The 22,005-nt window shown below is 41.2% G+C and overlaps 6 protein-coding genes and 1 pseudogene across 7 annotated transcripts in view; 3 read left to right on the forward strand and 4 right to left on the reverse strand.

Moving 5' to 3' along the window:
* Positions 1-977: 977 nt before the first annotated feature.
* LOC104808335 (AAA-ATPase At3g28600) lies at positions 978-7,740 on the forward strand. Its single transcript, XM_010534012.2, is given in 4 exon segments — positions 978-1,517; positions 1,519-1,939; positions 1,942-2,056; positions 7,208-7,740. Coding segments are annotated over 4 exon segments (1,419 nt in total). The 3' UTR covers positions 7,551-7,740.
* Positions 7,741-7,932: 192 nt separating this feature from the next.
* LOC104808014 (beta-glucuronosyltransferase GlcAT14A) lies at positions 7,933-10,502 on the reverse strand. Its single transcript, XM_010533492.1, has 5 exons — positions 10,296-10,502; positions 9,292-9,976; positions 9,136-9,211; positions 8,926-9,041; positions 7,933-8,695 (listed from the first exon to the last, which is right to left on the reverse strand). Exons 2-5 carry the CDS (start codon positions 9,884-9,886, stop codon positions 8,181-8,183), a joined length of 1,302 nt encoding a protein of 433 aa, XP_010531794.1. The 5' UTR covers positions 9,887-9,976; positions 10,296-10,502; the 3' UTR covers positions 7,933-8,180.
* Positions 10,503-10,663: 161 nt separating this feature from the next.
* LOC104808017 (HIPL1 protein) lies at positions 10,664-14,593 on the reverse strand. Its single transcript, XM_019201964.1, is given in 8 exon segments — positions 10,664-11,189; positions 11,306-11,472; positions 11,474-11,554; positions 11,662-11,840; positions 11,943-12,158; positions 12,249-12,996; positions 13,136-13,290; positions 14,434-14,593. Coding segments are annotated over 8 exon segments (2,118 nt in total). The 3' UTR covers positions 10,664-10,777.
* On the forward strand, positions 14,227-16,427 carry LOC104808016. 2 transcript variants are annotated; one of them, XM_010533494.1, is made up of 5 exons: positions 14,227-14,360; positions 14,538-14,865; positions 14,936-15,221; positions 15,422-15,701; positions 16,248-16,427. In XM_010533494.1, the coding sequence occupies exons 2-5, from the start codon at positions 14,546-14,548 to the stop codon at positions 16,268-16,270; spliced, it is 909 nt and encodes a 302-aa protein (XP_010531796.1). In that variant the 5' UTR covers positions 14,227-14,360; positions 14,538-14,545; the 3' UTR covers positions 16,271-16,427. The 2 variants fall into 2 exon arrangements, with proteins under 2 accessions (XP_010531796.1, XP_010531797.1); XM_010533495.1 differs by having other exon boundaries at positions 14,541-14,865.
* On the reverse strand, positions 15,146-18,372 carry LOC104808015 (annotated as a pseudogene).
* A 1,913-nt stretch (positions 18,373-20,285) lies between these two features.
* LOC104808018 (thioredoxin H2) lies at positions 20,286-21,360 on the forward strand. Its single transcript, XM_010533497.1, has 3 exons — positions 20,286-20,531; positions 20,658-20,780; positions 21,057-21,360. The coding sequence occupies exons 1-3, from the start codon at positions 20,391-20,393 to the stop codon at positions 21,189-21,191; spliced, it is 399 nt and encodes a 132-aa protein (XP_010531799.1). The 5' UTR covers positions 20,286-20,390; the 3' UTR covers positions 21,192-21,360.
* Positions 21,361-21,429: 69 nt separating this feature from the next.
* LOC104808019 (ATPase 4, plasma membrane-type-like) overlaps positions 21,430-22,005 on the reverse strand; it is a 6,052-nt gene continuing 5,476 nt past the window's right edge. The window contains exons 21-22 of the mRNA XM_010533498.1: positions 21,853-21,995; positions 21,430-21,737 (exon numbers count right to left, since the gene is read on the reverse strand). Coding sequence (XP_010531800.1) covers positions 21,641-21,737; positions 21,853-21,995 — 240 coding nt within the window. The 3' untranslated portion in view covers positions 21,430-21,640. The remainder of the gene's footprint in view (positions 21,738-21,852; positions 21,996-22,005) is intronic.

Below are 22,005 nucleotides of genomic sequence, written 5' to 3' on the forward strand. Positions count from 1 at the left end.
TCGGAAGAGAAAAAAAAAGAGGAAAGAGAAACCGAAAAAAGAAGAGAGAGAAATTAAGGTATGAGAGATTTTTTTAATTAAAAATTAAATATAAAATAATATTACAAGGTTATTTTGGTAATCTAACAAAAAAGAGGTAGATTGGATGTTGAATTTTTTTTTTTGAAGAGGAGGTAACACTAGAAATCCTTGTAGCACATTAAGGGTAGAATGAAAGTTCTCCCCCTTTAACAACGACTCTTATTATTATTGCAAATAGTTTCATAATTAAAACCAAAATATTATCAAACCATATGAAATCGATGCATGCAATAATAAATCAAGGTAACCTAAATTCATTGCAATCAAAATGACTATTTTCTTTATATTTGTATTTTCTTTCCCATTTAATTCGAGAAAAATACTAAGGTTGAATGTAGATCAAAACTATTACTCTTTATATTTGTATTTTTCCTCCCCCTTTTTTGAAAAAAAATTATTTGTCAATTTGATTGATAAACAAATAACCATATAACCATAATTTAATGAATCCGATATAAAAATCGATTGATTATAATTTTTTTAATAAAAAAATTAGAGTCTAACCGAATAAAAAATAATCGTAAATCGATTTTTTTTAACAAAATCAATATTTTTATTAATAAAAATCAAACCAAACTAAGTCAATATAAAAACGAATTTTACAGTCTTTCTAAAAACCAAATAACCAAACCCAATTATAAACTAACCTAATCCGACCGAAAGGAAAAGTGACCTACTTAAAATAAATTATATATATATATATTGTGTGTGTGTAAGAAACATCAACACTCGCTGGCCCCACTCTATATATATACACCCGTTTGCAACACATACAATCAACACAGTACGGAAACACGTCCTCGAGCAATTCTATACACACTGACAAGCAAATATTTACCGGAGGAATCTGCTGTATATTTCCGATATCGATGATGATGATGTTCATGGGAGAAACCATGGCGAGTTTGATCTTCTTCTGGGCAACCATTCAGCAGATCTTCCCCGAACACTTCAAGATTGCGATAAAGGAGTTCTTCCTCTCCGCATTCCAACAGCTCTCCTTCGTCCAGAGGCTTTCAGACAAGATCGTCACCTTGTTCTCCCCCTACGTCGAGATCAAAGTCCCCGAATACGAGGACTACCGTTTCAACCACGCCTTTTCCGCAAAGACCTACCTCGGGGCGAAAGCAACGGACAGGGCGAAACGCCTCAGGGCAAGCCAGTTGAAGGAGAGCAAAGGGTTGGTCCTGAAACGGGACGAGACGAGGGTCAGAGACGAGTTTGAGGGTACTGTGAATGTCTGGTGGGAGTTTGTAACAACTTCCGAAGGCGAAAGATGTTACAAACTCACTTTTCATATACGCGTACAGGCTATTGTAACTGGCAAGTATATACCGCACGTGATGGAAGAAGGGAAATCTATCGAGGCCAAGAACAAGAAGATGAAGCTTTTCACGAATAACCCGAGCTGGGCTTGGGATTCTTCTTCGAACAAGAAGGGTGTTGTGGAGACACATTGATTTCAAGCACCCTGCAAGTTTTCAGACACTGGCAATGGATCTGGGGAAGAAGGAAGAGATCGTCAATGATCTCGTTGCCTTCACAAAGGGGAAGGATTATTACAAGAAGATCGGTAAGGCGTGGAAGAGAGGCTACCTTTTCTACGGACCGCCAGGAACTGGAAAATCCACCATGATCGCTGCCATGGCTAACTTTCTCAACTACAACATCTATGATCTCGAACTCATGGCTATACAGAACAACTCCGAACTGAGAAAGCTCCTCACTGCTACATCGAGCAAATCCATCATTGTGATTGAAGATATCGATTGCTCTCTTGATCTCACGGCAGAACGAAACAAGAAAAAGGAGAGAGAGTTGAGCAAGAAGAAGAAAGACGAAGAACGAGGGAAGGAGGAAGACTTCTGAACTTCATTGATGGAGTCTGGTCGGCTTGTGGGCAAGAGAGGATCATTGTGTTTACCACTAACCATTTGGAGAAACTCGACCCTGCTCTGATCAGGAGAGGAAGAATGTGTTGATGAACAAGGAGACGAAAGACGAGTCGGACATCTGGAGATACAAGAAACAAAAAAGGAGACATGACTTCATTTAGAGGGTTCGTCACATACAAGAAACAAGAACGTTGGGTGATTGAGCAGAATCTGGAATATATCATCACTAATTTCTCCATATTCCTTATGTACATATACTATATCTTCAGTTTCCTTTTTTTATTATTAGAAACCTCTTTATATAATGTAAAGTGTATCTCTATCAAATATACAGAATTTTCTTCCTCTGCTAAAGTCTTCTTCGTGTCTTTCTTCTCTGCAACTCCCACTTCTGATTCTTTCTGCATCACCCCTTCACATCTTGGCTTTTGATTTCTTTATGGTATCAGAGCTCTAAGATCTATCTTCCGCTGTCCAATTCTGATCTTCTCGATTTCTGTCCTTCTTTTTTTTGTTTCCGTTATCATGGAACAAACCCAGAAACCAATTCCGATCACCTTGAATGGGGAGAATTACTTTTATTGGTCGAAGGCGGCCAAGGCTACGTTGAGTAGCAAAGGTCTTTGGAGTCACATAATCTCTGCTCAGGGTGTAGCTTCGACTACAGCTTCAACTCAAACAGCTGCGATCAAAGGAGAAGCCCCTGTTCAAACCACTCAACCAGATCCGGCAATTGTTGCCGAGAAGGAAGCCAAATGGCATCAAGAGGACCAGTTGGCTTTGGTTCTTCTGCAAGTGTCTCTGGACTCCACTGTGTTGCAGTCCTTCATTGCTATCGAATCTGCGAAAGGCTTGTGGGATGCACTGAAGGAAATATACGGTAATTTATCAAATATCAGCAGAATTTATGAGATTAAAAAGAAATTGTCTCACATGCAGCAGCAAGGTCAGTCCTTCAACAAGGTGCAGAGTGAATATACAGCCCTCTGGACCGAGTTGGATGAGATTCGGCCGCCGACAACAGATCTGAAAGTGGCGCTGTCCAGAGCTGAGGAGGATAAAGTCTTTGGCTTACTCCTTGCATTGGACTCCTCGTACAATGATATCATCTATCATTTTCTTCGCCAGCAGAAATTGCCATCCTTCTCTGAGGTATGTATGCTCATTAAGCGCGAGGAGACTGGTCGGAATCTATTTGCAGGACCCCACGAAATGGCTCACCTCACCAAGCAGAATGTATCCTTGCTGCCGGGAAACAAAGCAAAGCGCAATTTCACCTGTGAGCATTGCCGGAAACCTGGTCACAGCAAGGACCGCTGCTGGGTTCTGCATCCGCATCTCAAACCTTCTCGGTTCCAAGAGAATCAGATGTCGAAGGGAGCTGCAATGACTGCCGGCCAAACTATTTCCTTCACTCAGGAAGAATTCAAGAACTTTGTTCTCGCTTTAAAGGATAAGGAATCCGGTAACTTTTCTACTTTATCTTCTCCGCATGTTGTGATCGATTCGGGTGCAACTATGCATATGCTTAAAGATAAACATTTGTTTCATACACTCGATTCATATTATGGCATGGTCACTGTTGCCGATGGTAAACTCGTTCCCATTCGAGGACACGGAAAATTTCGAATCTTTGGCATGGAATTTTATGCATATTATATTCCTGACTTTAGTACAAACTTATTATCCATTTCAAAACTCATTCATGATACCAATTGCAATGTTATTTTCCGAACTAATGAAGTGGTGTTTCAGGATACTAAGTCGGATAGCTCTTTTGGACAAGGAATAAAACGAGGCAGTCTCTACGTTATAGAAGATTTGCACTCTCCTTCCGCTTCTTCGTTTCATGTTTTTGATTCTTTATGGCATGATCGTTTAGGTCACCCACACAATAAAGTGCTTCATTTACTTGTACCACAAACCAAAAATATTGTTTCCTCCGAACTCTGTGAGGCTTGTGTACTTGGTAAACACTGCCGTTCTGTTTTTCCCATTTCTCAAACAATTTATGATAATGCATTTGATTTAATTCATTCCGATGTTTGGACTGCACCATGTTTTTCTCGTGATCGCTATAAATATTTTGTTACTTTCATTGATGAAACGAGTAAGTTTACTTGGTTATATCTTTTGAAGAACAAAAGTGACGTCTTCAATGTATTCAAAATATTTGTTGCTTTTGTCACTAATCAATTTGGTGTGAAGATTAAATGTCTACGAACAGATAACGGTGTTGAGTATATGAATCATAATTTTCGACATTTTCTCGACTCTCATGGCATCATTCACCAACGGTCTTGTCCGAACACCCCGCAACAAAACGGAGTTGCCGAGCGCAAAAACAGACATCTCATGGAGGTCTCGCGCACTCTCCTTTTTCACAAACATATCCCGAAGACATATTGGAGTGATGCGGTTAAAACGGCATGTTACCTAATAAATCGTCTTCCGACGCAAGTGCTCCATGATAAATCTCCCTTTGAGGTACTCTTTCATTCTAAACCTTCTATTGATCACTTGCGGGTTTTCGGTTGCGTTTGCTACGTTCATGTAGATTCATCTAACCGGACCAAGCTCGACCCGAAAAGTATTCGTTGCATTTTTTTGGGATATCCGATCGATCAAAAGGGTTACCTATGTTATCATCCTGCCACTGGACGTCTCTATACGTCTAGGGATGTCAAGTTCGATGAGCATCTACCTTACTATGACAAGAAAGAATGGAAAGAAGCTGAAAATCTTGTATCGCAAGGAACGGACAAACACCACCCAGCTTCGGAGCTCCTTGCAACTTATCAACATCTTGGGCTTTCTCATGATGTTTCCACGTCATCATCAATCCTTGGTCCACCACCTGTCCCTTTGGACCGTCTCCAGGTTTTGTCTTCTTCTTCTTTGGTTCTTTTTTCTACTTTACAACCTAACGTTGCAGGTGGTCATCGATAGCTCATCCCGTCCCCTCCGCCTCATGGTTCTGTGCTGTCCGATGTCCCCTCTGAGGGGGAACTGGCTCCTGATCAGGGGCCATCGGTAACGACAGAGTCCTCTGTCCCTTCTGCACCATCACAGATTGCTTGTGACGTTCCAGTTGGTGCCAATCCAACAACGTCTGATTCTTCCGCCTCGGTTCCGATTGCACCCTCCAACTCCGACACCATCGAAGCCGTTCCCGATCTTGTTGAACCAGAACTGCGTCGAAGTACCAGATTTCGAAAACCGCCAGCACGTTATGCCACTCTCGCCACTGTTGCCCATCCGATTGATGATTTCTCTTCGTTAGCTTATTTCTCTGCTACTGACCAATCTTTCTTGAGCACTCTTGAGCAGGGATTTGAACCTCAACGTTATGAAGATGCCAAAGAAATCCCAGAATGGCAACAAGCCATGAAAGATGAGCTTGAGGCTTTGGAACGAAACGACACTTGGGAACTCACCGAATTACCGTCGAATAAGAACGCCGTAGGATCTAAATGGGTCTACAAAATCAAATACAAAAGCAATGGCGAGCTCGAGAGACACAAGGCTCGTCTTGTCGCCAAAGGCTTCACACAGACTTACGGGGAAGATTACACTGACACTTTTGCGCCGGTGGCTAAGATCTCTTCTATTCGTGTAATTCTTTCCATTGCAGCTAATTCTTCTTGGTCTTTATGGCAGATGGATGTCAAAAATGCCTTTCTTCAGGGCGATCTTGCTGAGGACATCTTCATGCAACCACCGCCGGGGTACACCACGCAACCTCTTGTGTGTAAACTCAAAAAGGCAATATACGGCCTTAAACAGTCTCCGCGGGCGTGGTACCAAAAGCTTCACGATGCACTTTCGGGACACGGTTTTATTCGTAGCAACAACGACCACTCTCTTTTCATACGTCACACCAACTCGGGTATTATTGTTCTTCTTGTGTATGTTGATGACATCATCATCACTGGCAATGATAATTCCGGAATTGATGTTACGAAAAAAATTTTGAAAACGACTTTTGATATTAAAGATCTTGGTCAACTTAAATATTTTCTTGGGATTGAAGTTACTTATATTGCTTCTAACATTTTCTTGTCTCAAAGGAAGTATGTTTTAGATCTTCTTCAGGAAACCGGAAAACTCGGTGCCAAACCGGTCCGTACACCGATTGAAGAACATTTCAAGGATCGACGCGAGGGGGAATTATTGGAGAATGCCGAACAATATCGCCGCGTTGTAGGTAAGTTAATATATCTTACCATTACACGTCCTGACTTAAGTTTTGCTGTGCACCAGGTAAGCCAATGGATGCATGCGCCGACAACAACACATTGGAACATGGTGGATCGCATACTCAAGTATCTTAAAGGAACACCTAATAAAGGACTATGGATGCAATGCAACAAACATACGGAGCTCATCGGATATTGCGATGCGGATTGGGCAGGAGACAGAACCGACCGAAAATCCACTACTGGGTATTGTACATTCGTTGGCGGCAACCTTGTCACGTGGAGGAGTAAAAAGCAAACCGTTGTTGCAAGGTCAAGCGCTGAAGCAGAGTATCGGGCCATGGCAAACACTACAAGCGAGCTCGTTTGGTTGAAACAATTGCTAGAGGATCTTGGTATCAATTCTCATAAACCGATTCCTCTACATTGTGACAACCAAGCCGCTCTACATATTGCTTCCAACTCAGTTTTTCATGAGAGGACGAAACACATAGAAGTCGACTGTCATTTCATACGAGAAAAGATCACACAAGGTATAATCTCACCAATGTACACAAGAAGTCAAGACCAACTTGCGGACATACTAACAAAGGCTACGAGTTCATTCGTTCTCAACAAAATCCTCTCCAAGATTGGTCTTTCCGAATATCGCCAACCAATCTTGAGGGGGAATGTTGATGAACAAGGAGACGAAAGACGAGTCGGACATCTGGAGATACAAGAAACAAAAAAGGAGACATGACTTCATTTAGAGGGTTCGTCACATACAAGAAACAAGAACGTTGGGTGATTGAGCAGAATCTGGAATATATCATCACTAATTTCTCCATATTCCTTATGTACATATACTATATCTTCAGTTTCCTTTTTTTATTATTAGAAACCTCTTTATATAATGTAAAGTGTATCTCTATCAAATATACAGAATTTTCTTCCTCTGCTAAAGTCTTCTTCGTGTCTTTCTTCTCTGCAACTCCCACTTCTGATTCTTTCTGCATCACCCCTTCACATCTTGGCTTTTGATTTCTTTAGAATGGACATGCATATAGAGTTGTCTTACTGTACTTTCGAAGCCTTCAAGATTCTCGCAAAGAATTACCTCGATCTTGATTCTCATCCTCTGTTTCGAAAGATCGAATCTTTGTTGAAGGAGACAGAGATCGCTCCGGCTGATGTTGCAGAGAACTTGATGCCAAAAGATCACGAAATAGACATCGATGGATCCTTGAACCACCTGATTCGAGCTCTGGAGAGGGCGAAGAGGAAACAAAAGACACAAACTGATGAAGACAAGGAGAAATTCGCCACAGGACGTTCAAAAATTTCAGAGAACTTCGTAAATTGTTTTCACCTCGATCATTTTGAGTGTTCTTGAGTTATATCTCGTATTCTTGGTCTTAGATTGGAGGTATCATCTACTCCTGTAGAAGTAAATAACATGAACAGTTCAGTTATGTCTTACAATGTCATCAAACTTTGTCTAAGATGAAACTGTTCATGAAAAACCCAACATGCATCTGAATCTTACAATAAGCATTCCTGGAATCATATAGAGTTCAGGCACTCGCTTTCTGTCTGAAAACAAGACGAGATCAAGTGACATTACTGCCTTCAATCAATGGAAAAACAATGTAGAAGAGAGATTACCTGCTTTGTGAGCCACAAACCAAAAGATACAGCTTCAAAAAACAGAGAAGGGTAAAGACAGTAAGAGCCTGAATCTTGGTACATTCCAAGAATAGGCACAAACACGTGTGTAAAACGACAAACTTTTGCACATTTGGACAAGGCAAACACTTGAATTTCCAAAATTCCATTAGATACTCTGTACAAATGTCAGAACTACAATGTCCTATGCCATATTATCTGAGTAATACGACATGCTTTCTCACTGCCACTGCATAGTTTCTCAGGCGTGAAGAGCACAAAGATCTTCAAACACAACAACCGCAACTGCTAGATTCATTCTGGAACCTGTTCCCAAACTTGCACAAAATTGGTTCAGTTACTTGCACTGTCTCGGTTGAAAATTCTCGCTAGATAACAGAAAGCTGATCAGAGTTTCGAGCCGTCTGGCACCAGGGCCAGGTCTGATATCCGAGGTGTCACCAATCAAGGCACAAGGGTCGCTCCCGTTTTCATGGCTTCCGATGCACCAACCGCCAGGAGTCACCATCCCAGGACCTCGGTTCAGGAGTTCATCATCGATCTTGTCAAGCACGGGTTCCTCTCTTCTGAATTTCCTGCCAAACGGGGCATTGCTATCGATCATCTTTCCCATGTCTAGAACAGTAAGGTGGTGAGGATGCTGCTTAGGTGGGTTGTCCCATGATATGAAATGCAGATCGCTGTTCACCGTGGTGTTTCTGAACTCCTCGGCATTGCAGATTACCGTGTGGAAATACCCTTCCGGGGAAGAAAGGAAATTCGAGTAATACATCAGGACAGTACGAGGAAGGTTATCCCAACCCCAGATGCAATAATCAATAAATGATCGTGTCAAAGCCATCCAAGCCGATCCTGTTGCCAACAATAATGACGGGTTTAGTCTGAAATTCCTAAAACCAAACCAATACGAAACGAAGGGCTGACTGATTCTTGGAACATCTCCAGCCATCTCGGGTTTAGATATACTTTCTAAAATCATCTACATTTATTCTCTTGGCAAGATTTTGTACGAGAATGCTTTGGTTTGCAATCTAAGCATGGAGGATCAAAGTTGTTCAAGAATTAGAAAAAGAAAGCAGAACCTGTGAAGAGTTTGAATGCTGTCGGGATGCTTCGTCTCTGCTTAACCCAAAAAACATCAGCTTTCTTGTTCATATACAGTCCGGGATCTATGATCACTGGCTTCGCTCTCTGTGATCTGGAACAAAAAACAAAGACACAAATCCCCACAGTTCCCAACACTGAGGAACACAAAGTTCAGAACTTGTTTCTTTTCAGTTCAGATAACTCACGCTTTCCAACCGATGTTACTCGTATGATCAATGAAGTTCAAGTCCCTCGGCAAATGCGAAAACACATGCAACAAATCTGATAAAAAAAAAACACAGAATCATAACCAAGAATCAAGAAAAGTCTCAAAATTTTGTAAGAACAACAGAGAATCTCACCATCCTGAGTCACCAGAGGATAATCTGAGGCGCTGAGATTGATGAACCAGTCCCATTCAGCTCCTTCTCTGAGTAATATAGCCGCCGCGTGCAGCGTATTTGCAACCATCGTCGGCCCTCTGTATGTGACGAGATTGGCCTTCTCAATCACATGAACGTTCTGGAACCTCTGGAACAACGAGAAGCTTCTGATGAAGCCATGGAGATCCTCCCTCTCCTCCGGAGAGGATTCACGGTCAAGATGAACCACGTACCGGTTGTTCGGGTGATACAGAGCCAATAGCGTCCTCCGGAGAGCGCCGCCGTCGCCGGCCGAGCCGGAAATGACGTAAGCAAAACGCGGCGGAGCAGGGGAGGAGGTAATGGTCTGGGACTTGAGCTTGGACTCGACGAAGACGGAGGACCCGGATCCGGATAACAAAACGGGTCGGGCGAAAGGAAGGAAACGGGTTCCTTCCGGTGACGTTAGGGCTGTGAGAAACAGAAGAAAGAAGGCGAACATCGAACCGATCATCAATGGAAAGAAGATCCATTTCCGCTCTGAAGCTTGCTGTTGATGCCTCATGTTCGCGTAATAGCTTCTCAGTCGCTTCATTGATTCAAAAACCGATAACCCTTTCCACCCGAGTGCGTAGATGTTTCAGATTTGATCCATTTTCTCCCGCTGGGATCTGCAAAAAACTGTCTGCAAGGATCCAATTTTACCAAAACCCTTTTCGCCAGGTCTGATGAAACCAAAATATAAGAAGTTAAATAACAAAAAAAAAAAAAGAAGCAAATCCGATTCTGAGAAGACAATTTGGGAACTTTTGCAAAGGATACGGAATTTTACAAAGAACCCATTTCGGTGACCGAGAAAAAGATTCAAATGGATCACAAAAAGGATCAAATTTGATCCATACCCAGACAAAAAAAATGAGAACTTTAACAAGGAATATGGAGCTCAAAGACTCTTCAGACCCTAGCTAAGAGAAGAAGAGAGAGAGAAACCGAATAAGACGAACCTGAGTGAGAAGTGGAAACGAGGAAGTTAGGGTAGTGGACAGAGAGAGAGAGAGAGGCGTGGAAGAAGAAGAAGAAGAAGAGGCAAAAGGGCACGTATTTTAGGACTTTTACCATGCGCGATTTCAGACGAGATCTGCGGGGGTTAGTTCCGGAGGGTATTTCCAGTGGAAAAACAGGTCTCTTACGTTTGAAATATGTGAACAAAAAATGAGTCTTTGCTCATTTATTCCGACAATTAACACAGTTCAGTTGCCAGATTTCGTGGATAAGATGTTCTTAAATGCGAGTGCCCGTTTACGCTTTTAATACACCTAAACCTGCAAAGACTGTAAACATCATTAAGGCTTTAGAGAGTTTTAACTCAAACTTTGATCATAAAGTCATAATCCTTTCTTGTCTTGATGTATGATGGTCATCTTCTACTTTGTGTGCTGTGTGAATTTTTCATCTCACAATCATGAAACCTGAAAATATCGTTGCTTCAAAGCAGCAAAACCAGGAAAGACCAAGAGAACAAGACAAACACAGGAACAATGTTCAGCCGGTGGAAGCCCGGCGAAGAAGAAGACGGTGCAGTGAGATCAGGCCGTGGCCGAGGAGGAGAGGCTGTAACATTTTCAAGAGGGCATTGGAAGTTACAGCGGCTGGGGCGGACGATTCTGTACAGACCAGTGCTTGCCAACACGTACATGTCTTTGTTGTTGTCTTGCCCGAAAGAGAAGACAAACCCTAATGCAGGTGACGCAGAAGAGGGTTCAGGTCCGGTGGAACAGCGGATAGGCGAATCAGCGGCACAATGAAATGGAATACGAGAGCTTGTGAAGTTTCCACTGCCAGTTGGAGTTTCTGATCCGCTCCAGATAACGCTTGCGAATAAGTCCGCGAAAAGGTACCTAAAGAACAGAACAGTGGTTTATGCCCAAACCCATATTGTCATGTTCCTTCTACAAGACATGTCTGGATCGGTCTAGGCTCTTAATGATACTTGGAGATGGACGAGCAACCGTACCTTCCGTACAAGCATGGATCACTTGTGGAGCGGTAGAAGTAGCCACCTGTTATTGATGCAGATCCCTCTTCTCGGTTTACATCCAAATGATTATACCACATTACCGGGAATATCGGATTTGAGATCTGAGAAGAGGACGAGTTGCCAATCTCAGAAGAGTTTGGGGGGATTAAACGGAAAGGGTCCCTCGTAGTAATGCCAACCGTAATTTCCTCCCTTGCTGATAATATTCACTTCTTCATACTTGTCCTGCAAACTCGATATATAAGAAGTCAAAAAAACTAAAATATGCGAGTTTTACAAAGTCAAGAATCTGAGGAGACAATTTGAGATAAAGTTTTTAGCTTTCACTGTACCTCACCGACGTCTGCACATAAGAAATAAGACGGTCTCTCCGAATCAAAACTGCATCGCCATGGATTTCTGAGTCCCATAGCCCAGATTTCAGGCAGCAGTTCCTTATCCTCAGAAAAAGGATTGTCTTTTGGTATGGAGTAGTTTCCCCACAGCTGAAACTCACTGATCGTTTTTGCATCTACAAGGATGAGATACAAGACAACCTAAATCTTTAGTCTTTTTTTCCAGTTCAAGATTGACATTTGTGTTGTGATTGTGTTTGGGCCGTAACAGTTCTAACCTGGAAAGGTATCTACATCGAGTCTCATGATCTTCCCAAGTAGTGATTTCTTGTTCTGAGAAAAGTTGTAAGGATCTCCTCTGTTTCCTCCATCACCCATCATGAAGTACAAGTACCCATCTTTCGGTCCAAACAAGATCTGTCCACCATGATGCGAGGTAAAGGGAAGACCCATGGTAAATATTCTTCTTACCTCCACCGGTTTAACATTCTTCCCTGAGATTAACAACCATTTAAATATGTCAAGAACATCACAGTGTCACACTGTAAAAATAACTTTTAAAGAGGAAGATACACGTTTACTACCATTGGCAACGAATTCAGATATGACACTGTGGTATTGACAAGGGTTTGCGCCGTTATCAGAAGGTAGCTTTGAAGGGTCACAGCCCATATCAGAGTTGCAAGAGCATTTTCCAGAGCATCTTGGCCACATAACTTTGTCGCAGTTGAAAGAAACAAAGAATCTGCCATTGTTCGAGTAATTGGGGTGAAACGCTATACCTAACAGACCAAGTTCCGCATCAAAGTGCACTTCTCCAGTTAGATCAAGAAAAGGGTTAGCTTCATCTATTGCCAAGAGTTCTCCAGATCCTTCAGCTGGAATGGTAGCCAAGTAAATCTTTCCGGGTTGGTCAGACAAGAAAACACGGTTGGAACCATCGGGGTGAGGCACCATGTTAAGATAAGACCCGTTTCCAAGTTTCTCCAGGCATATCCCTGAAGGAGACGAACCCGTAACTCTTGAAATGTTAAACGAAACTGCCTCCCCTTCGAAACATACCGCTGATTCATCTGAAGCTCCACCAAATGCTTTACAGAATGCATCACTAGAGTTCCATGTATCAGAAATCGTGGAAGTAGAATTGGCTTGGAAAGCAAAAGGAGTGTTCGACAGAGATAGATTTCTGCATTCATCCCAGAATTTGGAACAAAAATCAATATTGGCCAGAGATTGTGTCGATTTAGAAGAAACCGTGGAATTACAGAGCACAGGAACTTGTCTAGGTCCTGATTCAATCCGATAAAGCTCTGCCGCAAAAGGATCACATTTCTGCAAGAACCATCAATTGACAAGTAGGGAAACATCAGGCAGTGAGAAGACCGAGTCATGGCTGGTGCAACGAAGTAGTCAACTCAACTAACAAAAAGGAACGCAGATTAGAAGCTATGAGTTATTGAAAAAGCCTTACCGAGCAAAGCAAGGATTTGAGAAGCAGAGAACAACTACCAGAGACATTGGCTGCTTTAAACTGTCTCTGCAAGTTCAAGTCCTCTTGGGAATTACAGCAAACACTTCCCTTGTATTGACAGAAAGCGAGAGGCTTCTTCGCGGTGAATGGTGCAGCTGACCAAACAATTTTCAACAATCAAAACACAAGGACGTCAAATCTCAGAAACTAAATTTGGAAATGAAGAATGTAAAAGAAAGACGCACACAAATCACTACACAATGGATGGGAAGAGGATTCATCAGCAAGAAACAGCAGAAGGCAGAAGAGAATCAATGTTACGGGATAACAAGATCCCATTCTTCTGCTAACGGAGATACCAATTTGCAGACCCAGCAACTATACGAAATACCCAATTCTCAGAATCAGAAACAAACCCAGAAAAGGGATTGACTTCAGGAAATTTAGGAATAGGGTTCTTCAGATCCTAGAGAAATGACGACTACCCGGTTGACGATTTCCCAGAAACTTACCAAGAAATTCATTTAGACAGCCTTAGCTACAGAAAATAACCAATATCATTTTAAAAAATGGTCATCAGTTGAACCATCAGACAACTCTCGCACACTGCTAATAAAATCAGTGGAGACAAATTCGGTCGGAATAGAATAATACCGAATTAATAATTGGCGACACAAAATTTGTTGACTTTGACAAAGATTCCCTAGCAATCTGATCCAAAGGAATCTTTATGCAAAGTATCTGTTTTTATCCTTAGTTTAAACCAAGAACAGAGCAAATTGGTTGTCTGCTTGAATCAAATATGAAAAAACAAGTTAATTTATATGAGAAATGTGATCATAATTTATATATGTTATAGAAAGAAGAGATGATTGGTTAATTTCAACAACAAAAACGGTTCAACAATTTACGCGCGAAACCAACTCTTATAGTTAAGATTGTATCACAAATGCGTAATATATATATATACACACACACAAGCAATGTATAAATGCTTGCTAATTTCCTAATGTTTTACTACCACAAATAGGAACAAAGAATCCCCCTAGTTTTTCTCTCCCACAAACCGAATTAGCTTAAAAGGTTACAAAATCAATTTGAAGAGCTCATGAACGAGTAATCATCAAACCGTTCATCAATCTCCACGTCTCCATTCCTAGACCTTGTTCCAAGAATTTTACGCTGTGTAATTCTTGGATCGATACCATTTGCACGCAATTCAGATGTAAATTTTCTCAAGATTTCATGCAGAGATCGTAAAAAATTTAGATCCATACCAACTTGGATTCGATTCGTACCTGATTTCTGTTGTTGTTTTTTGTCCGTGTCTGCAATGAATCGTCTATAAAGATTCTTCTTCTGTGATGTCTTTGTCAAAAGTGTTTTTGTTCTGACGTGACAGCAGCAGACATGGAGATATTCAGGAAGGCTATGACGGTGCGTTTGCGTAGCCACCATGACAAATACCTTTTGGCAGAGGAAGACGAAGAGTCGGTAAGCCAAGACCGGAACGGGAGGTCGATGAATGCAAGATGGACGGTGGAGATCGTAGAGGAGGAGAACGTTATACGCCTCAAGAGCTGCTTTGGCAAGTACCTTACAGCGTCGAACATGCCAATGCTCCTTGGAATGACGGGCAAGAAGGTCCTTCAGACGTTACCGCGGAGGCTGGACTCTTCCGTCGAGTGGGAACCCATCCGGGAAGGCGTCCAAGTGCGGCTCAAGACAAGGTACGGCTATTTGTCTAGCGCTGTCATTGAACAGTTTGCATAAATGGTCTAAGAATTGGAAATTGAACAGGTACGGGCAGTACCTTCGAGCCAACGGAGGTTTGCCGCCATGGAGGAACTCTGTCACACATGATATTCCACACAGGACGACCACACAAGACTGGGTTCTCTGGGATGTTGACATTTTGGAGATCAGAACGAAAAGAGCTCCAGAGCCACCTCAGGTTGCAGCTGTTCGGCCTCAGCCACCTCCACCACCACCACCCGAGGTTCTTAGGGCCGAAGAGCATGACCATGATGAACCCGGTTCACCAAAAGGATTCTCTCTCAAATCTCCAAGGTTTTCCGAAGCTGAGGTTTGTTAAACTCTGCACCATGATGATCAAATAACTAAACTTTGCTAAATTATATGCTATGTAGAAACTTACTATAATTTCACCGAGAATCGGTCAATGTACAAAAACCGGTCAGCGATCAAAGAGATTTAAGCTAATTCAGAAAGGATTGCGTAAAAAACAGGATACTTATGATGTGTCGTTGCTTTTTGTAATCATAGTCTGATGACTGTTCACCGGCCAAGGCAGAAGGGAGGTTGATATATTATAGGGTTGGGAACGAAGACGAAGACATAGATGAAGGAACAAAGGAAGAGTTTTTCTACTTCAAAGGTATGGGAGTGGAAAAGCTGAAACAGAAGCTAGAGGAAGAGACAGGGCTTAGTGGCATCTCAGTCTGTTCTCGTAGCCCTTTGAACGGAAAACTATATCCCCTACGGTTACATCTCCCTCCCAACAACACAACAATGCATGTTGTCTTGGTCCCTAAATCTTCAAAAGGTTAGTTTTCTTCTGGTTGGTTCTTTAATGTCTCACTTAACAACCCTAGAAACAAACGTCCAAGCTCTGAACCATGGAGAATCAGGCAGGAATTAGACACTAAGGTCCATGACCAGCTCCATTTCTGTTGGGTTCTGGCCTGGTTCTTCTTCCAGTGCAATTATCTAGTTACAATAAAGAACTACAACTAAAAAATAAGATGCACTATCATGTTCTGAATCTGTTGGTTTAGGTAGTTTAGGTTCTCAAACTGTCGATTCAATTCCTGAACCATGAAGAACAAAGATAGAGAACTATATATCAAAGTCCATATCTAGTTCTAGTTTTGGTGGGTTCTAAAACTTGGTCTTGTAGTGGCTATAGTTATGTTCATCTAATTGGATTTTATACAAAGAACAAGATTAACCTTACACAGTCCCGATATCTTAAACTATCAACAATTTCAATTCTAGTTTGACCAATATGATTCTCAGTTAACTTTGTATTTTGGATTGCACTCAATCTGAGACAAGGGAAGAGATCGTGATTTTTTCTTTGCTTCAACAGGAGATGCTGCGACCACATCTTGAAGAATGGTTTGCTCTTGAAGAACATAAATTTTCGGTTTGTCATTGAGACATGTAATTGACATGTTGTAAATTGAACTTAATCTTTTGACCAAAGTGCACTAATTAAGTATCTAAGTTGGTGTAAATATAAAACCAATCACCAGACTGTTTGTAAAGACTTACCTATGCAGCCCAATGGCCCCAATCCTACACTAAAATTTTCAGAAGACAATGTACCTTAATTCCCGTAAAGCTTCCCGGCATGGATCATTGCATTTCCTTTCTTCTAATTCAGATACTTAAACTTATGAAGCCAGGAAATATTAAACAAGATTCTCAATGTTTTCAAGAATTGCAGGTTAAACAAGTTCTTTGACATTTCTGATGTGTGTGGCATGAGGGATGGAAAGAAGGTCACAACAGAAAATAAAGTACCTTAACCCATTTCCCAGCAAAGGCCGAACACAAAACCTCTCTGATAATTGATAAACTGCAGAAAAAGAAATTGATTAGATATAATTATATATAATAGAACTAAGGGGAAGAAAAAGATTTTGTTGTTATATATTTATAGATTGCATTTGCATCTCACCCTTTTGTCATTTTTCGAAAATGAAAGTATTTTCTTCTTTTTCACTGGCACACATGAGGCCCTTTCAACGGCTCCATCCTCATTGTCATGCGTCCCCTTTTACTCTGGATGCTAAAAAAGCGCTCAAACGCCATCCAACATTTTCACCATAGCTTTTCTCTTCAGTACTTCCCTTCAGCTTTCTAGTCACCTTAGAGTCTGAATCTGCCTCTTCCAGATTTAGCTTCGCAATGCCACTCCTATAGGTCCTCTTGAGCAATTCTGGCATTTCTCAGATTCTTCCTTCAGTTTCCAATTCTTGTTTCTAGGGGGTCAGAATTTTGTCTTCATAAGTATTCACTTTTGGAAAAATCCTCTAGTGTCTCTCGCCGTTTACAGGTGTTGAACTATCATAGGAAAAAGATAACTCGAGAGTTTCCCCAGATAGATACGTCGCTTCAAGAGTGGATTCTACAGTTATGTTCAGCAGACATAGCACATCAAATCTCTGAAAACATTGCAGTAGCATGCATACGGAATGATGGTTACAACTTCTGCAAGGAATCAACGGATAGGAGCTGAAGCATTGTGTCGATTTGCTGAAGATTTGGGTGTGAAATCTTCTGATACAAACTCATTTATATCCCATCAACCTCTAACACACTGCATCCTGGTGCCTTTTTGATGCCCTTATGGCCTATCATCCATCGTGTCTTAGATGCTTCTTCACTTCTCTGAACACTCAAGTAGATATTATTAGATAGTTGAACGAGATTTGCTTCCTCTTCATCAGAGTTTCCTTTCTCCACGTCAAGAAGACTCTTGACAGTTATTTCAGAAAGTTCAACATAAGCGTGCGACTACCATTTCGTAAAGCATCCCATACAGATACAAGCGATTTCATGGGACTATAAGATCAAATGCTTCATCAAACCGTCCATCTCTACACAATATCTCTGCACAATAAATCTACTATGCAGCTGTAATGCTCATGCTTAGGAGTAATTCCATATCGAGCTTCCATATTATCTAACGGTTATCTGCCTTCCTCTAGAAGTTAATGAAGGCTAAGACCACAAGAAGTATTTAACTTTCAGACTTAAATAGCATTTTGCCGCTCCATCCACTCTAAGCAGAGGATTCGTCTGTAAACCAGAAAGCATTCAATCATGGCCTCCATGAAAAGACATTCTCCAAGACTTTCACCACCATCTCTGTGCAACCATGCTTGACATATATATCAACAAATGCTTCTCCTATAAATACAACATCAGTTTCAAATCCTTTTCCCTAGTTCACTAAAATGATGAATCCGGTTTCCTTGAGTAAGAGCTCCAGCTTGTGCACAAACCTTTAATGTCACTGTAACACAGAATTAGCCCATGCCACAAACCAACAATTCTCCGAAGGCCCATAAGATCTCGTAACCCAGACCACGCCTTACAAATCGGTCCTACAGAACATCCCACTCGAAAACATCTCGGTCAGGAATTTCATCAAACACTTTACCGGCCTGTCGCAACGCCTCCTTACTTTCCACAAAGGGCCTCATGGATCCATCTGAGCATGAGCATCCAAATCCAGTTTATCACCAGGGAATATAACCATCCGTAGGGAACAAACAAGCATTCACGCAAAAAAAAAAACCGAAATGAAATGAAATGTGAGACTACTGGGAGCTACAAAATCTCCATCTTGCTCCAACATCAGACGAAAAAATCGTATATCCAGAGAAGAATGTGAAGTACGAGAGAGATTCTGTTCATAGTATCATACACAAAGGAATCTTGGGTTTCAATCGAGTTGAATACCAGGGAAGCTCAAGGGTGGTGTTTGTCCACGTTAGGACGGAGGAACACAGAATCGGCGGTTCAAAACAACATGATTAACGGCCACTTGAAGAAACGACACGATGTCTAGTTAAATAACAGCAGCGTGTGCGGCTGTGGAAACTAAAGACGGCACAACGCGTACATGAAGGGGACAAAAAACTAAACCAAACTCGTATTGCTATCTTCATGAAGACGTGAAATTTCTTGATTTTCCAGCATCAAGAACGAGTAGAAGGGATCAACCAATAAATCACTTCCCTTATTCGTTAGACATCTTCCATACTGATTTCTTTGTATTTTTTTGTATTTTGATCTATTCAACGGGTAAGATACTCTTTTCTTTGCTTATTTATTGCATGTTTCATTAAGAATAACCAAGATTATTCACCATAAATTTACATTTTCAACCACTTTTATTATATTCTAGAAATTTGTTCTAACTCATTTATTTTGTATTCTTGCATTAGATTTGAGCTAGTTAAACTGTATCAAAGAGCTTACATATTCTTTGTGGTGTTTTTCATTCCTCCACAAACAACTTACGATTCCTTTAACGTTAAATGAGTGTATTTTGTCTTATTGGTTTTTATTTGACTCTGTTGTTAACTTCTTTTTTTTTATAACCGAGAGGTTTATCTGGGCATTCGGCTCAATCTACATCCTTTCAGACTCGAAAATAACCTTTAGAGACCGGCGACAGGAGTTCGGAGAGCAACACCCTCTCAACCGATAAAACACCCCATCCCTCCCCTGCGCAGGCGCTCGACTAGCAATTGGCACCTCAACCAATTCTCGCCTCACCATGGAGCTATACCCGGTTGGGTACTCTGTTAACTTCTATGTTTGTTTGTGTTTATTTCTTTGTTTTGTTTCGGATTAAGTCATTGGAGATCAATCCTTAGGCCTTCCATAGATCTCATTCATATTCATATATGAGACTCAACGTACATATTGTTATTTTGTTGGTTCAATCCATAATCATTGTTTAGCTCTACATATGACCAACCTCAACATTCACTTTTTTTTTTTTTTGCTAAATATAAAAGATTTTACTCTCATGTCATCAAATATATATTGTGACCGGTTTTCATTATTGGTACGAAATTAACTTCAATGTTTCTAAATCAATTTTTAGCTGACCACGTACCGTTCGAATAAGGTTCCCATATGTCACCTTGACTTGTTTTACTGTAAATATCATGATTCTATTACAACTCAAGTTTTACGACCAAAGTTTTATTCTTCACTGTAACAATTAAAATCACGTAACTGAAATTTTAGTCTCATTCATCAATATCAAACTCTAAAACATAAAAAAAAATATGGCACAATATAATAACCGAAAATCAATGAATTTTATGATATTTTGTCCGTTGACTTTTTGCCTTCAAATATAACGAACACAAAAAAAAAAAAACCTTTTTCAGATTATTGGAACAAAAAAATGGAGTAACCGCGATGGAATGGAGAGAGACAGAGACAGAGATTAAATTTGTCTCAATTTTTTATTTCTATGTTTTTATTATTGAAAAAAAAAACAAAGGGTATTTTTGACATTATGATATTTAGACTTTGTCCACTATCAATTGGAAGAAAGAAAAAAAAAATCAACCCTGTACCCCAGAAATTTCGCAGGCAAGTAGTACATTTTTATTCCGCATGAAGGGTGGCTTTGTTCTTAAGCGCATCGATTCTCTTTCCCATCTTCGTCGGTTTGCAGAGAGAAATTCGAGGGAGAATGGGAGGAATCCTCTCGTCCTTACTGGGGGATGCAGCTTCGGCAGCCGAGGGTGAATCGGAATCTGGTCGAGTGTCGAAGTTCAGTTCCTCGACTCGGTGGCAGCTTCATTTCAACGAGATCAAGGAATCGTCGAAACTGGTATGTGTTGGTTTGGATCCGTGTTCAATTTCAACGGAACTAGGGTTTTCGATGAGTATTTTGGTTTACACGGCGTTATGTGAGATTTTGGTTGTGTTTTCTGTAATGGGTTTGAACTGAGGGAAGCTGGTGATCGACTTCACGGCTTCATGGTGTGGACCCTGCAAGATGATGTCTCCAGTGTTTAGCGGCTTGGCTGAGAAGTTCACTGATGTTGAGTTTGCAAAAGTCGATGTCGATGAAGTTCCCGTAAGTATATCTGTATCGGATCGATTCTTCGTTTCCTTATTTGCAGATTGCAGATTGGGGTCTGATAAAATCACATTTTCAGCTTTCCTGATCATTGGCATCTATAGAAAACAGCGTGAGGCGGATTTATTAATCAATGATTTTGATGATGAACACATATTAAGATCACGAGGGTTGGTTGAGATAGATGATGTTGTCATCTGTTTCTGCTTCTTAACTTGTTCGTGTTTCCTTGTGAGAAGAATTAACATCCGTCAACGTGGATGTTTCTTCCAGGATGTAGCTCGAGAATTCGGGGTGCAGGCAATGCCGACATTTGTGCTGGTGAAGAGAGGTAAAGAAGTCGACAGGATTATCGGAGCCAAGAAGGATGAACTCGAGAGGAAGATTGTCCGACACATGAGCTCCTAAGCATAAATTTAGTATTGATAAATTGTTCGATTTGGACAACTTTCCAACATTCTACTCTGTTCTTGTATGTAGCGCTTGTGGCATGGTTTCATGTGTTCATGATGGAACCTGTGGGTCATGTCTTGAGCAATCGTTTCTTAAATAAAACGGTGTGGATCATCTCTTTGAATCCGAATTGTGTAGGGGTTTGCTTGGATCAAGAGAAATTATTGGGCAATTTGGGTGTTGAACATTGTGCTAGGAAACCATAGAAGAGCTATTACGGAGATGTGCAGCTACATCTTTGGGGGCTCTCTGACATATATATACACGCAGATACATATGTATGTATGTATGTATGTATATAGGTGGTTCAGGTTCACCTCACCGCTCACGTACCAGAGCACAGCATTTAACCATCCAAGAAATTAAGCAAGAAGCATGATCTTGGTCTTGTTGCTGTTCCAGCTTCAAACAGTGTAAGACTGTTGAATCGTGTCAATGTCCAGACCCTTGAGCTTCACCACCGATTCAACATGCCCTTTCAATGTCCTGAGTTCTCTTAGTCTGGAAGACAATGTAAGATCAGAAAGCACATAAGCAACTTCAATCGTCAGCCTGTCAGGTAACGAACTGTATCATGCAATCTGTAATGCAGGAATGTTCGGAATGAATGGATTACCGAGTGATTTCAGCACGCCTCTTTGCTTCTTCAGCCAGCCGATTGAGCTCGACGTAGCTGCTTCGTTCTGTGAACCCAGTTTCAGGTGGCTGAAGGCCGTGGAGGGTCCTTTGGGCATGTGCCCATCTAAGTTCACGCTCTTCGTCGACAGTT

The sequence above is a fragment of the Tarenaya hassleriana genome, unplaced genomic scaffold, assembly GCF_000463585.1.
Source record: "Tarenaya hassleriana unplaced genomic scaffold, ASM46358v1 Cleome14, whole genome shotgun sequence".
In the NCBI taxonomy this organism is placed as follows: Eukaryota; Viridiplantae; Streptophyta; class Magnoliopsida; order Brassicales; family Cleomaceae; genus Tarenaya; species Tarenaya hassleriana.

Coding starts and splice junctions, on each gene's coding strand:
- LOC104808014 (XM_010533492.1), bottom strand. CDS start 9,886: ATGAAGCGACTGAGAAGCTATTACGCGAACATGAGGCATCAACAGCAA. Junction 9,212..9,291: donor TCCTCTGGTGACTCAGGATG/GTGAGATTCTCT, acceptor TTTTTTTATCAG/ATTTGTTGCATGTGTTTTCG. Junction 9,042..9,135: donor AGTAACATCGGTTGGAAAGC/GTGAGTTATCTG, acceptor TTTTTGTTCCAG/ATCACAGAGAGCGAAGCCAG.
- LOC104808016 (XM_010533494.1), top strand. CDS start 14,546: ATGGAGATATTCAGGAAGGCTATGACGGTGCGTTTGCGTAGCCACCAT. Junction 15,222..15,421: donor CAAGGTTTTCCGAAGCTGAG/GTTTGTTAAACT, acceptor TTGTAATCATAG/TCTGATGACTGTTCACCGGC. Junction 15,702..16,247: donor GGTCCCTAAATCTTCAAAAG/GTTAGTTTTCTT, acceptor TTGCTTCAACAG/GAGATGCTGCGACCACATCT.
- LOC104808018 (XM_010533497.1), top strand. CDS start 20,391: ATGGGAGGAATCCTCTCGTCCTTACTGGGGGATGCAGCTTCGGCAGCC. Junction 20,532..20,657: donor TCAAGGAATCGTCGAAACTG/GTATGTGTTGGT, acceptor AACTGAGGGAAG/CTGGTGATCGACTTCACGGC. Junction 20,781..21,056: donor TCGATGTCGATGAAGTTCCC/GTAAGTATATCT, acceptor TGTTTCTTCCAG/GATGTAGCTCGAGAATTCGG.